This window comes from Dermacentor variabilis, chromosome 6 (genome assembly GCF_050947875.1).
Source record: "Dermacentor variabilis isolate Ectoservices chromosome 6, ASM5094787v1, whole genome shotgun sequence".
Taxonomy (NCBI): domain Eukaryota; kingdom Metazoa; phylum Arthropoda; class Arachnida; order Ixodida; family Ixodidae; genus Dermacentor; species Dermacentor variabilis.
Window position 1 is genome coordinate 118090947 of NC_134573.1, and position 16172 is coordinate 118107118.

Consider the following 16172-nt stretch of genomic DNA (forward strand, 5'->3'; position numbering starts at 1 on the left):
GATCCTGCGTTCGCGACCCACGCTGCCCAGCTTAGTTAACGCGCAGTAATAGTTTGCTTAGATTAGTGGAGCGCTCGACCGGCTATCGCTCGCATTATCCCTGCCCGAGACACGCGCTCAAGCAGAACCCCCCGAGATACGCGCTAATTCTGGCATTGCCTGACGGCGATTGTTTCGGATTGCCGACTTTCCCCTTGAACCAAAAACCGATCAAAAATATTTCGGTTTCACTTCGAAACAAAAATAAAAAATAACGAATTGGTTCCGTTTTCGTTGCGGTCGAAAATATGTTTTTTTTTTTCATTTCCCGTTTTTGTTTTCGTGCCGTTCCGTTCCGACACAGTGACTGTCAGAATGCTAGTGCTGATTTCTGATGAAGTTCCTTTAATATATGCGAATTCGGCTGATATCAAAACGCTGAAGCCTTGGCAGACGTTCAAGCTCGTTAGACAACCAAAGAATTGTACGACCGCGCTTCGTTAATTTCTCTTTTTACTAATAGACATATTGTGGTTCAAAGAAAAAGATTTCGAACTCGGGTGACGTATAAGCCTCAGAATATAAAATGCGTTCTGTCATCTGCTAAAAGTGGTGCAGCAGTGGCGTCACATTGTCGCTTCCTCAGTTCAGTTCATCACAACAGTTCCTTGTCCTTCTAATTGCTTTCGGATATGCAGACGGGGAAATGTAAACGAATAGCTATTACTGTGAAACGCTTTTCCTACTAGAAATATGCTTGTTTAAGTGTTACAGTCATTGTCCAACTGAGAAAAATGATCGCGACAAAGCATTGCGCCGCGCAATTTTCGGCAACGCAATTTCTGCGACTCAACTGCTCTTTCGTGGCAGCCTCCGAACTGCTAACGATGACATCGGAATTCAAAAAAAGATACACAACAATATTCGTTTCGGAATCAGAGGCTCACGGCTTTGGGTCAGAGCCCCGTGACTACTTGGCCCTTCACGTCTCTGCGCTATTCCGCCGTAATGGCACGTGCTGTCAGCACTCGCTCTTCACTAAGTCATGCCGGCAAGAAAGAAACACACAATAAGGACACAGCCGCTGATATTTAAACAAAAGAGATACTTACTTCCTCGTTTCGACCAAACAAGTCGACAAAAGCACAACACCGGCCCTGTAGGGAGCTGTACAACTTTACAGTAATGAGTCAACAGTAATTTATACAGTAACTTGAGCCAACGCTGAACACAAGACGCACACAACAAGAACGGTGCAGGTCAGCGACACAACGTGCTTTCGGACACAGTAAAGAGTTCAGGCTTGTACCCATCATGCAACAGTCGCCTAACGTGCAGCCCTTACCCGCGCTATAGCCGCACAATCATTTCCTTGAGAGCGCCCAAACACACCTAGAAATATGCTAACATACCGGCGTTGAAACGATGCTGATCGTTCATGACAGAGACATCTCACTCGACACGAAATAAGGTTACCCGCACATGACGAGCTCGATCACGATCGCTGACACGCCAGATTAATGAAGCAGAAATTTAGCAGCACCAGCGCTACTCCCCTGGATGACAGAGTAATAAATTCATCACTTCCAAAACGTGTCAGTGTAGTCTGAGCAGATTTAGGGGCTGCCCTTACTCTGAGCTTTTAAGCTCACGCACGTGACATCACAGCCTCAGTACTTAAGTCACCGTGAGCGTACCCCAATGTGTTGTCTGTAAACTAATCTTCTGCAACGCTGGTTTGTGCGCTTGCATCAAGGCAACCCACCGACATAAGTGTAGCATCCCGTAGTTATCTCTCAGAACACCCGGTAAGCCTGTTCAGGTCCATTCTGTGCGTTTTGCTGACGTATTTCTCTGAACAGAGTTTGCTCATCCCTTAAGCTGCGCAGACTAATCAGTCACATCTCCACTTTTCATCTATGCACCTGTCAAGGGCACAACGTTTTGGAGCTCGGTATTCAAGTGACGTGCAGTGGTGAAAGTACACACGAGAGCCACAAAACGTAAGGGGCAGATTTTGTATAACTTGCTGCAACGCAAGCGGTAGACACACGATGGTACATAAAATCAGTGCATGACATACCCAAGTATATATATCGAACATCTTTTGAGCTATGGCTTCAATAAATATTTGTACAACGAAGCCGGCTTTGTAGCTCTTGCCCATTGTTTAACACAGAACGAACACCGGTGTAATAAATTAGCCATAATTCGTCTATATAATGTAAAGAGATATATCTCGCTTGTTCTTCATCATAATGCATATATTCATCACTCGAGCCTTGCATTTTCAAGGGAAAAGCTATAGAGGGCCTCACTGTTGCATTATTTTGGTTTAAAATATGCGTATACAGTGATTGACGCTTGAATGTGCGCGTGCAAAACAAATTATGTAACACCATCCCGTGTAGTGCAGTGAACTCGACAATGCGCGTTCCTCAGGAATACTAGGTGAACATTAGATGCTAGTGTCCTTTAAGTGTTGAACAAAATTTGGCCTTTTCGCCACTTTAGGCCTATGTGCACTCAGTGCAGTGCGCTTATACGACGTGTGACACGCTCGCACTAATGACGCAAGCCTAACCGGTCTAAAGCCGCCATAAGAGGCTAAGGTGAACACACACGTCATGAAAACGAAACTACCGATTTTTCTAATGAGAACACGGGTACTTCTGTAAGAAATTCTTCACAAGCTGCAAAGATATCAGTCGTGCGACTTCAACGTCCAACATTTTACCAGAAAGCATGGTCCATCGTTATAGTACGATAATAAAATTGAATTCTTGTGCGAGCACTTGGGCGAATGCATCAGCTCCCGATAACAAAGATTACGAAGGAAATTCAGAAAAATATTTTTTTTTCACAAGACGGTTAATGGCCACAACCTCGCAGTACTTGAGAAGCTACCATCCTGACGAGAGCGCTGCTATTTACATCCCCGCGATAGCCTTGTTGATAGACCGGTTCGCTGTCGCAATCCGTCTTTAGTTGTGGTCAGCCTCAAGAGTTTTTTCTTTTCAAACGATGCAAATGCAGCGGATTTCTTTCCACCACGACGGTGAATTCCGGACGACCACGAACTCTAAACTCCTTCTAGCACACTCTGTTTAAGCTTTTCGCGTAAAGCGCAAGAAAAGTCAGAGTGAGCAAGGCATTTGATATGCTCCACCCGTTGCTAACCCTCAAACATCTTAATTGGCATACTCGCAGGCACTGTTGTCACGTCGTCATTAGTTATTTTACATGCTGTACAAACTGTCGCCGTCATAACGCCGATACCCGTTCAGCTGTGGCGCAACTAGTCTTTCGCGGGCCACGCGCAATTCATAATATCGCGCGGCCAAATCAAAACAGCATCCGCGGTTTTCGGTAGTCCTCGCACCCCGAATTCTACAGCCTGTTGGTGTATAGCGATAGGGTGGGGGTGCTGTACAAACGACGACCACCGCGGTGTCACGAACAGCACGATTAAACGTCCACGCCCTGACGTATGCGATTTACTTAAAGTCATCGTAATTTCTTTCTTTCTTTCTTTTTGGCATCGGCGCGTTCCTGAGTGTGCATACTGGCTCGAGGAGGTGACGAGAGTGCGAACTAGAAAAATACAAAAGAAACAAACAGAAAAGCGAAGACGAGTCACACCTCCTCGGCCTTTTTACCACTAGCTGTAGTAGTAGCTGTTTGTCGACCGCGACACGGGAGCCCGCGGGTAGGTGTCGCTGTCGTGGCGGCGCACACCCGATCTGTCGGCATAGCGCACCACTTCGATGGTGTGCGCGTGCCTGGTTGCCGAGCCGGTAGCGCCCGCCGGGTCCACCCCGCCTGCGCCGTCGCACCCGTCAAACGAGCTCGACAACGGCTCGGAGCACTTGGCCTCGTCCTGGTGCTGGTCGCGGCCCCGCCGCACGTAGAGGCGAGCCGACAGCACCACCAGGAAGGCGACGATGCCGCAGCCCAGGCTCAGCAGCACGTACAGGATGAACTTCTCTTTGTTCGCTGCGTGCCGAAACGTTAGAGTGCGAGAGAGAGAGAAACAACGCTTAGCGACAGCAACTGCTAGTCCGGGTTATCCGTCGTATACAAGAGAGAGAGAGAGAGAGAGAGAGAGAGAGAGAACAGCAAAGGTGGGGAGGTTAAACAGGAGGGCGACGTAAGCGCGAACAGAAGTAGAGACAGAAGGAGTTATGCGCTCGCACATACAGCGTTCGAGTGCAATCAAAAGCAGTCACACAGCCCAGTCGTCTTCGGAAAATTAAGTGGCGACTTAGCGGCAGATGCGAGAAGAATGAGTTAGCATTGCGTCGAACCTCTTTCAGGTCCCTGATCCATGATTTAAACTGCGTTCGCAACACACGTCCCTCCTCTTCGAGGGGCGAAGCGCAACCGCAAACTGTAGCTGCAAGCAGACCACCGACTACACACACTATGCGGATACAGTCCCGCTGCAGTGACGGTGGAAAACCAGATGGTAGCATTGCTATGAGTAACGAAGTCAACGATTTATTGGGGGAACCTGTGCTCAGAAAAACGAGTTACGCTCAAAGCACGACGATGGCGGTCAGCAGAGTCGGCGCTCGTCTAAATTCTGATTCTGCGGCTCAAGTACATCGGCCATTTATGCATGACTCGTCGAAGATTCTAACGTAATCGCCGAGGCTCGCGTGCAGTCTACAGTGTGCAATACTGGTCACGCGTGCAAGCGGATTACAAAAGGTTCGTCTATAACATAGGCAACAGACACAATCAACGAGAATGATCGCGGATGTTCTGATACATGCTCGCGCGTCATGCGCTCAGCGGCAAATTAACATTTGTTAGCCTGTGAAACGCGGTCACCGGAAAAATGTAAGCAAGTACGCGTGTCGGTATACACCACGAGACCGGCTTCACCACACCTCACATACACTTCTTTCCCCATTGATACTCCAAATGTTCACGCATTAAGGGTGCAGCAGTGTTGTGCACGACAGGTTTAACTCCTGCGCAAATGACGGTTGGGTCCGTGGTCCCAACATTTGCTTCTTCTGTTTACGCTTCACCGTCTAGTAGGCTTGAAGCGGCACGCAAAGCCCGTGGTTTTAATTTCAATAAGTGTAAACTGTTTACCTCATAACATTTCCTCACACATTTGTTCATTCGCTGATGACTGTGTTGTATATCACACGACAAATAATGCTTCTGATATAAAAATTCCCATCAGTCTGGTTTAAATAACGTGCATGATTGGTGCCTCACTTGGCGCACGGAGCTCAACATTCATAGATGCAAATCTACGCGCACTTCTCATTCTAAAACAACTTGCCCTTTCTACGCCCGAAATGACAGCTTCCTACCATATGTCGCATGCTACCGTTGTATTGACGCATATTTAACTAACGATCTTTCTTGGAAGCAGCATTTACAACACCTTATATCTAAAGCTAACCGCTCCTTAGCATCAATACAACGACTTTTGTAGACAACTTACGTCCGCCTCGAATTGGAATGTGCCTCATCCGTCTCGGATCCTCACTAGATCACATTAATCATCGAATCAGTACGTAATCGCTCTGCTCGTTTCGTCCTAGCTAACTACCATCGCACTGCTGGTGTTCCATTAATGAAGAGCATCTACCCTTAAAACTCCATTACTATTTCTTCGAAGAAAGGAATCACGTATTTCCTTTCTTTCTTTCATGAAATCTAACAACGCATTCTCTTCGCTCCCTTAGGATTGCACCCAGCGCCTTATTATTCAACTCTTCGTCATCACGTACATAAGGTTAACGTACCTTGTCATAACGGCGTCGCGTGCTCACAATCATTCCTTCCTATGGCACTGTGTTTTAATTTTGTCCGAGACCAGCAACGGTCGCAAGGGGCCTACAATGAAGGTCCTACAAATGGCCGGCTGGACCGCTGTGCTTGTAGCACCGGTGAGTGCAGTCGACTTGTGAAGCCCTGCCATGGGCTCGCGCAATCGGTCGCCTATACGAGCGTTGATTTCGCAGTTTCCTTGGCAAAAAATTAGGTCGTGCCGTTTAACGACCCAGTCTAATGAGAAACGATGTAACGGGAGACTCCGGGTCAGTTTTGACCAGGTGGGTGTCCTTAGCATGCACATCGATCTATACACACGAGCATTTCGCCTAATCAGAGTGCAGCCACTGCAGCCAAAGGTCGAACCCCTGACCTTTATCTTTGTAGCATAGCCCCCCAACCACTGAGACACCGCGGCGGAGAGGTTCTCTGGCTTAATTAGTAAGATAGAAAACAAGGAATAGCTGGGCTAGCTGCTGCGGTGACAGTGGCGCGCAATATAAGCTGCAACGCGGTGCCCCATGGTTGACGGGACCCTTGCAAGAGTGCACGGCGACTCCGGCATTACAGGAAATTGGACACGTAAACACCGTTCCCTGTACTGGTATCAACGAAACCTATTGTTTGTGTGGCGGCGTCGCCGAACAGTCTTGGGGCCACCTTCGGCCACGGACAACGGCCGCGTTGCAGCTCATATTGTACGCGACTGTGCGTGACGAAGTAGTGCAAGAAGGAAAGCTGAAGAAACGACAGGTTGGCCAAACTTGGGCGGTAATGCCCATGCGCTAAATATAGACGGGCCCACTTGCAAGAAAAATGTGGAAAGTAGCGGAGCTCAACCACTGCGTCAACTTGGCGAGCTTGCGGACGGCACCTAATGTATCCGTGAAGGGGACTGATGAAGAAAAGGAACACGCGATACGTGGCTATTGCATTTGTTCGTCCGCGCTGAGCCCCCGTAACAAAGCCACTAAGTGGGCAAGGGAAAGCAAATGAGTAAACCAGGTCGGTTTGTGCTTTAGTCTCGCGGGTCAACCAAGTCTGGGCCTTCGTATGCGACTGAAAGCACAAGTGCGCGTTACCAGCGCGCAGTATGTGTACTGTGCGAAGAAACTGACTTCGCCGAAGCTAACTCAGGTCCGCCAAAATACTTGGAGATAACTGCAGAGGTGTAATGGGACCGTGACATTTAAAGCTGGTACAAACGGTGTGATCTCAAATATGTAGCTCGTCATTCATTATTATTACACAGCTGGACAAGCTTTCGCCTCGCTCTTATGAAGGCCTTGAATTGCGCTGCCATGCCAGCCGCCACTACTTCATTCAGAAAAATAAGTTAACAACGGCCATATGCAGAGCACGAACACGTTATTGCGGATGCTTTAAGTTGCCGCTGCATGTTAGGCGCCGGTGCAACATTCAAGCAGGAAAATATCGACACCATTCATTTGTCGGCAGAAAGTCAGAGCCTGAACCTTGCAGGCACTAGCTTCTACCAGTCAGTTCTTTAGTTGTCGTTCGAGACAGCGAGAGAGAACGAGGCTCTTTAATGAAAGCTGGTGACGTTTGCCTGGTGGCCCGGCTGGCACGTACGTTACTCAGTGTTAATTCGTGATCATAAAAGAAATGATACACAAAGCACATAAGACATACCACCGACACGTAACGCTCATATAAAACGTACTACAACGTACACAACATACAAGATTAACGCATCTCATTCCGACCAGTGCCTCGCAGAAACATTAAACGAACCTTCGTAGCGCTGGACGCAACGGCGACACAGAGTCCATGCTCTAAGTGCAACTTGGAGTTGAAAGAGCCATCCCGGGGGCACATTTAGTGCGGATATTCGCGCTATCCTTCGAATGGTCAAATGGTTACAATAGCAGATTAAACGTGCTATGCGTATATGTCCGATCCTATATTGTGCGCAACACCGAGATCGTTCACATACGCTGAATGTCACGCAAGTATTTTGTATATATGCAAATTTCAGACAGCTACAATGCAGACATGAACGACGACGTCTGTCAGGTAAGTCCACACGGCACGTGAATATGGTGCATTGAGTAGTAAGTGCGAATAGGTGCATTCTACCGCCACTGGTCAGTCCATTCGTTCCAGCGTAACAGCTTGCAAGGCGTTCCCATGCAGGCACACTATCAGATGAAGAATACAAAACCGTTATCAGAAAACAACGCACCTTTTACAAACTTGTAAGCCGCCACCCATTCGGTGACGAAGCCAATGGCTCGGTGACCGCTTCCATTCAAGGTGCAGTTGACATGCTGCTCGTCTTCTACGGTCCTATCCCTCAGCAGGTTTTTGTTCGCTGGCTCTGGTATCAGATTGCGATCCATCGGCACGGCTGAAATAGTAAAACGCAACTATGGCAAACGCGGAATAGGTTGATCTCAAAAGTCAAAATTGAATTGTGAAGTTTTGTGTACCAAAACAAGATATGGTTATTATTCCACGCATAGGTGATAAGGGGGGGGGGGGGGGGGTCTCCGGATTCATTTCGACCCCCTGGGGTCTACACTGTGAACCTAAATCGAAGCACACGAAGGTTCTTGCCTCGCACCTTCCTAAAAATGCGGTCGCAAAGGTCGGGAAATGAGCCCGCGAACTCGTGTTTAGTAATGCAAAGCCACAGCCACTAAGTCACCGCGGCGGCTCACAAGTTGACTATAGTGCTAAGAAAAAACCGACATTTTCTTCACGTGGTGTGCGATAAATTGCCACTGCTATCTGCCATGTGTTTGCTACCGAAAAGCCCGAGCAAATACAACGTCTACGACTTCAAAAAATAATAATACAAGTAATTTGTTCTTATTCTGCCTCTGGTGCAAAGCTGAGCAATCGAATTCCAGCACTATAAAGGGTGTGAAATTGACTCGACGTCGACGGTATCACCAAGGTGACTGATAAATACGTGAAGCTGCTGCAGTATCACCACTGACGGTAGATAATGTTTGCATTATAAAACATGTCCTGGCTTTAACGTCGCTCGGTTTACGTACGTAGTTTTCTAGGTGATCTAGTATACCAAGAAGAAAGGAAAACAATGCCTTGTTTGCACATTTTCGTGGGAAGGAATAACAGTTGTAAGCGCTAAGAACAGCTAAATATTGAGATCATACAGATTTTACTCTCATCACAGGGTAGTTCATCCGTAACAATGCTTCAAATAAGCTATTTAGCTTGCGGCGTAAGGTATACCGGTAAGTATTTGCTGCCTAGCTCATCGGAAAGCTGCAATGCACACAAGGAAGCTCGAGGTGTAAGTTAAACGGCAATGCAAGAAAAATTTATCAAAATTCCTTCGATGTGTGCCTCGTTAATCTCTTTGCATAGGCGACCACATATGTCACACTATCACGCTTAGTCTAACAGCATAAATTTGCAGGGGCAGCAGAAAATTACCGCATCATGCCTATAGCATTGCCCCTATTCCCTACATTTTTGTGCGGCGGAAGCAAATAATCGGAACGCTGAAATCACGGTTCGCTGTATTAATATCGCATTTAGGTTGTTATTTGGGTAGTCAATGGTTTATGGTGAAACTATTATAGCAGCGAGGTCTATAAAGTTGCTTATGTTGGTAGAACCAAACTTCTGTAGTCGTGCCACTCCTGAAATAGCGCTTCGAGTTGCAGGAAGGGAGCAGTGAGGAAGGGAGCAGTGCCAACACGTGGACGCCTACACTCGGTCATTGAGGTAGACAATACGAGGTTATATTACGAAGAGTACTGGTTTGGTCTAGTTAGTTATCATTCATGATCTCTGTTACGACGCGGTCTGGGCGACGCATCGAACCGAAGCGATCTGAGACCGAGATGAGTCGGGCTCGAGGGACGGCTGTAATACCGTACTTTCATAACTTCTCACATCGTCTAAAAAACGATTGGAGGCCGTGTCGAGGTAAAAGTGGTTTTTACAGCGTCCCACAAGTTAGCGTCACTATGTAAAGAAAATGGGGAAAACAGTACAAGCAAGATGACATTTACAAAAGACCCACAGGAACCCGTAAGTAGATTGTGCAGAAAATGTGGTGTACGAGATCGCGCTTGACTGAGGGAAAAAGTACATTGGCCAAAGGGGGAGGTGCCTGAATTATAGGCTTCGGGAACATAACAACAATGTAGACAGCCCGGTGCAAGGGCACCTGGGTTTACACTTTCGGTATACCGGTTGAAAGCCGTTGTTCAGTGACTGCAAGGTTGTAGCTAAGCACAACAACCAGACGACAGGTGAGATAATCGAAGCGGAAAAAATTCATTGCCTTGCGAAAAACTGCGTCAGTGCGGCTTCATTGGGACTATCCCAAAAATAACTTAGTTACTTTAACGGGGCCGGATTTTGCGAAAGCGGAGCGATGCATTTGTAGGCCATCGACATGTCTGCCTTGGGTATAACAAGTATTATTCAGAATTTGTCCGGCTATTGCGAATGCGCGTCTGGAAGTCTCTCTTGTTGAGTGCACATGCGTATTTTATTATGTATTTCATGTTACGTCACATTCATGTGCTTATATAAACCGCTTGTCTTCCTATCATTAAAACGAGTTGAAAGTTTGGTCCTCGTTCCAAGTTACATGCGGGTCCGCAAATAACATTGGTCACGAAGTTATCAGAGTGCTGCCCATATCTTCAAGAATATTTTGCGCATTTTGAAGAATATCTTTCAGCTCCCTAAGGGGAGCTAAAAGTTTGGGGAAGCACGAAGTGTGCGCGGCATACCTGGCAGAGACTCGGCAGGTGCATACGGTCCCCCATCGGGACTGAAGGTCGACGGCTGGTAGCGCGCCTCTTCCACGTATCCTTCCTCCTCCTCGTCCATTCTGTCCTTGGGCGAGTCGGTGCCGCCAATGTCGAGGTCCTTAAGGATCTCCTTGGGCGCTGCAGGACAAGCAGAAAGGCCGTCCGAAATACCAATCAAAAGTGCAACATGGGGCATGCGCAGGAAACACAAAATGAAAAAAAATGGAGAGGGTGGCGGTACCAGGCAACTCCCTTCTTTCTGTGGAAAAGAATAAGAGAATGTGTTGTAGTTGCACCCAAGAACGGCAATTATAAGTAAACGTTAGCGTATGTAGTACAGAAATACTGTATGTTCGTACAAGATTTACCCGTCATTTCTCACGGGATTTGCAGATATTATTCAACATTCTAGCACGAATGGAGTACTTTATCCCGAACGTGCTCGGTGTACCGTCGAGTCCCACAATGGAGCCCGCTGCCGACATCAGCGGGCTCCTTTGTGGCGTTTTTGTCGACACCAGCAGTCTGAAGTTCTCAGCACTAGCGGCGTTGATACCGACAAAGTGATGCGCTGTGTTCATTGAAGAAATGCAGTTTCCTTTTTTCGTTGCAGCGCAGGGCTGTGTTCTCTATTTTGCTAGCGCAATGTTTTCTGCCGTGAAGAAAGGGAGAGATAAAGAAATATAGGAAGGGAAAGTTAACGACGTCACGCCCGGTTGGCAACACTACACGCGGATAAGAAGAAAGTAGGAGATATACATAAGAAGGAAGAAGGAGACTCGATATGCGCACACCCACCAGATGAACGCTCACTCACGTATACACATCAGCCCAGTCGCTTTCAAAAAGCGCATTGGCACTTCGGTGGCCTTCTGCATACTTCCCCTTTCCCCATTCCCCAGTTCAGGGCAGCCTTTCGCACTCAGCCTGGTTTACCGTCCTGCCTTTCCTTTATGACTTTCTCTCTCTCTCTCTCTCTCTCTTGTGCATGCTTGAGTCCTTTGGCCAAGACCCCGGCATCGTTATACTTCCGTGAACGGCCGGTGCTTGAGAGCCGAAGGTTGGTCAGGGGCAAAGAATGCGCTGTATAGTTTCACCATCAATGAAGCAAAGTTTTCGACGCTCTCATTTTTGTCTGCGAAGAGTTTTCACGCAGCAGAAGAGTGATGCGGCACAATCTGCTTCGCGCGCTGCGTTGGATGAGGTCGCCACCAGCGCAACTGACACCCGTGGAAGCATCCTGACATCGGGCTTGGACTCTAACGCTAAATACGTACTGCGTACAAACTTTACTACCGTGGAAAATATTTCAAATTACTGACCCGCATACGAAACGTGTCGGTACGAACATGGCTTCACGAACTGACAACCCATTGCAAGTGCCTCTATTTCTCAAGACTATAGGGCCAGGCCAGGGAAATATAACTGTTAGCGATAGGCTGGTCCACTAGATAGCGGTTGCGCTGAAAGGGTGGTCACGGTTCCGTTATCTCTCTTTGTTAAATTATTTCCTTTTTTTCTTTTGCACTCGCTAAAATTCATTTTATATCAATGCTCATACGTCATTTTAAAATATGTTTCTATGCATCTGCGCTGCAGGCAAAGCGTCTTTGCAGTAAAGCGAGATAGAGTAAAAATATAGGCGCAATTTAAGGGCCCAGCATAAATCTAAAATACATGCGCTGTTTTCTATGTCTTCTGGTATCCTCACTATTATTTTTTTTATAAGGCACATAGATTTTCGCAGGATGAGCCACAAACAAGACCAGGTCGCAATCCTCGTCACACTGGTTTTAAACAGAAACTTTCTTTTCGAAGCATGCCATGCTTTTCTGAGCATGACTTCTGCTGTCTCACCGAGTAGCTCACACACCTCTTAAGTTAATTAAATTCTGGTGTTTTACGTGTCACAACGACGACATGATTATGAGACACGCCGTACAGGGAGATTCCGGGTTAATGTTGACCACCGGGGTTTTTTAACGGCCACCCAATGCAAGGCACACGGATCGCTTTCGCATTTTGCACCCCCCCCCCCCCATCGCAATGCGGCCGGAATTTGATCCCGTGCCCTCCACACACAGCACAGACCAAATACCAAATGTGTTTATCTATTCATAACGTCGCATTGTAATGATATGGACACGAATCAGGCCGTGGCCCCCACCAACGGCGAGTTACCAAAACTAACTCTTTATTGGGGTCGAACCAATGCCCACGAAAACAAACTATACTCGGGCAGATGGACGTTGAGGAGCACAGGCGCTGATCGTAGAAATCTGACCTTCGGGTCAAGTGCATTGGCTATGTGTACATGACTCGTCGAAAGCGTAATCTGAGGTGCTCGCGTGCCCTGCAGAATTTACAGCCCTATTTGCGTCGCGCATGTAATTTGACACGCAGCTCAGCCAACAACCTAGAACAGCAGATAGAATCAGCGCCGACAGTCAACAACGTTCCCATACATGCAGGCACACCTTGAGCGAAGCGATAACATTAACGATTGGTTATCAGATGGTAAACGGTAACCGCAAAAAAGGCAAACAAGTATAGACGTGTCAATATGTACTGCCGCTATAGATGGGCTTGCGATCGGCTCTGTTCTCTACGGAATTATAGGCAATTAAACGATAATAGGTACCTGAACATCCTCGCTGCAACAAATATATGCCTTCGAGCTTATAATTCATTTATTAAAAGGCAAGGTTCCCATGCCTTCCTTCCACGGTTTGGCGAGGCTGCTCGAACTCTTTCTCTTTGAGCAAGCCGGGTCGATCGCGGAGACAGATTAATCCGCTGCCACGTGGTGGAGATCTCCGCGTCTCGCCGAGCAGCCACGTGATCGCTATGCAAAACGCCGCGCAGAAGGTAGGCGCTTACATGAACGTTAGCGCTAAGTGAAACGGCACAAAACTTCAACAACGGAAGAATGTCGTGAACTAGCACGTAGTTCGGCACAAAATTACACTGCGTGCTTCATATATCTCTTTGCATAGGATCCAACTGAATCGTTTCAAGGAAGGCTTCGCTCAACGTTGACACCAACGAGTCCGTTCGATCAACCGTAATCTTTATCACTTTTCGAATAACTTATAGACCGAACCCGTTTAACGAGCGCCGCTCGATCTTTGCCGCAACCACGAAGTCTAAAGTCTAAATAGTCGCGTTCAGTATTGCGACAACACTCGAACACTTTCTTTGTGTCCGCTGTGGAAGATCTGTAAGCCAGAACTGGAGCGCCGTGGCTTATGCTTCTGTCGCGCAGCGTGCAGTGCTCACCGCAGGTGTAGACAACCTTGAGAAAGAGCCGCGAGTCCCGATGGCAGCCGGGGTTGCCGAAGGTGCCCATGTCGGCGGCCACGGTGCACTTGCGGCGGCCGTGGCACGACGTCAGCACCGTCTCGGTCGCGTAACTCACCTGGCACACTGTGACAAGAACAAGAGTGTGAGTGACAACTGCACCGGGGCATCGATTAACCCTCTTGACCCGTCTAATTGAAACCTATTAATTGACGAAATAATTACCGAAGCTGTGGAATTACGCGTGTAAGCTAAGGACAATTGACACGGGGGAGGCTTGCGCGTAAATTTCGAAAGTGGCAGTGTGATTCGAATTACTCTATCTTGTTTATTCAATGCTGCGGAATCAAGGTCCAAGCAGGCTGGGCAATGCAAATACAAATAATGCAGCAAGAAAAAAAGAGAAAAGGAACAGGAACAAAAGAACAGCACCGATGCAGGGTCAAACATTTTAATTCGCAGTGAGATCACTCGCTTCAGTAAGGCCATTCCAATCATATATGGTTCTTGGAAAAATAAGAAAATTTAGTCAAATCAATGCGAGGACAATACGGCGTTAGCGCGTTTTGTTGGGGGTGTCAGGTGGGCCTGCTCGTTAACGGCGATAGATACGGCGATAGACCCAGGGAGAGTTCGTTATTTAAAAGTTCGGAAAGAAATTCCAATCTAAACTTTTGTCAATCTAAGTAAATCTAAACGTGTGCGTTCACTGCCACGCCTGAAACACGTTGCTCGAGAGCGACACACATCGAGCACCTCATACACACTCGAGTGCTATCTTAAGCCTAACTGCAGTGAGAGAGTTTACTTGACCGTCTGTCCCGCAAGCTTGAACTGCAGCCCGCGTGGCTCGGCTCCATTTAGGAGCACTGCAGCTCGGTGTGTGATTCCTTTTCTTCACGCTGAGCAAGCGAAGCAGCACCGTCGGTGCCAAGGCTTGTTTGATTTTGCCCGCGTGACCTCAACCAGTTTAATCACGATTCAAGAACTAATTGGATAACGGGAACGCTAGTCGATCAATCTCCCTGACGTATAGTAGCGACAAACGCGGAAGAACACGAGTCGGAAAGAGCTGCCAAGTGTCCGAGTTGAAGTGTGTAGTTGAGTGGTTAAGTGTGGCTTTGACTGGATACGGTTAGCTTGCGTGTATCTTGATACACAGCGTCTCGAAACGTGTTTATTCAAGAGGAGCGTTTAGTTCCGGTTCTTTCCTGTTCCAGTACACGTCATGTAGAAGTGCTCCCGTCCGCAAGCGCCTGGCTCATATGAATGTAATCTACGACGTTGCGAAGACTAACCCCCACCATTCAGAGATTCATCTCAACTTGAAGCCCGCGCTTGACTTTATTTAAATGACGCCTAGCGTTAATGTGTCCAATGCGGTCATTGCTTTTCGGTCGGCGCGTTCGCGACAGGCGTCATTTCGATCAAGTCAAACATGGGCTTCAAATTAAGGTGCATACCTGAATACGGGAGTAAGATTATAGCAACCGTTAAAGTAGCTTTCTTATTGAGACTATCACATGTTGTTTGAAAAAAAAAATACATAGAATCGGAATGCTTCAAGAAATTTCCATCATAAAATCCGCAAATCTAACTCGAAAGAATAGCTAATCCAATTATGTAAATTGCACCAGAGTGACCGCGTAACGTGTGGAAAATGAGCATGCACTTGCAGTTTACACCGATTTTATTTCTATGTCTGTTCTCTGAGTTTCGCGAAATTCCAGGAAATGGCGGTATTTCATATAGCAACGCGTCACGGGTGATTTTATTCCTCCTTAGACGTTTTTAAAGACGTAGTTTGAATAAATTTCATCTGGGCGTCCTTGTGTTCTTTTTCTTCTTTTTTCTTTTTGCGCGTACTTCGTTTCTTCTAACTACTGTGTAGTTGCTTTCTTGCGCATTTACGGAGTGGCATACATTCTCTTTCACAAAAAAGGACAATTGGGATTGATCGTTGAGAAATACAAAGCGACGCTGCGATGTCCAGTTCTATATTTCTGTCATCGTGTTCTTTATTTTTATTTTCTTTGCACATGCATCTCCAGCTGTCGCACTTCGAAATCCTTCAGATTTTTTAATTGTTCTACGCGAAGTGTCTGATTGCTTATCCAAACATTCGGTCGAACCCAACAGACACCACAGTTTTACTTTTTGTTACTCAAAGCAGCCGCTCACTGCAAACGTCAGAGCTGCTCTATTTTAGTTATTACGGAAGATTCTTTCATGCCTCGTGAGGCATCGGCTTGTGCTTAAGAACAGACAACACAATGGATTGATCAAAACGTCGTCACTGTCACGTTGCTCTGGAAAGCCCTACCGACA

At 47.1% G+C, this 16172-nt stretch overlaps 1 protein-coding gene across 1 annotated transcript in view; it reads right to left on the reverse strand.

Moving 5' to 3' along the window:
- Nucleotides 1–311: 311 nt before the first annotated feature.
- Nucleotides 312–16172, reverse strand: part of LOC142585105 (protein eva-1-like) — a 154769-nt gene continuing 138908 nt past the window's right edge. Inside the window, exons 5-8 of the mRNA XM_075695624.1 lie at nucleotides 13824–13970; nucleotides 10524–10682; nucleotides 7985–8149; nucleotides 312–3975 (exon numbers count right to left, since the gene is read on the reverse strand). Coding sequence (XP_075551739.1) covers nucleotides 3641–3975; nucleotides 7985–8149; nucleotides 10524–10682; nucleotides 13824–13970 — 806 coding nt within the window. The 3' untranslated portion in view covers nucleotides 312–3640. The remainder of the gene's footprint in view (nucleotides 3976–7984; nucleotides 8150–10523; nucleotides 10683–13823; nucleotides 13971–16172) is intronic.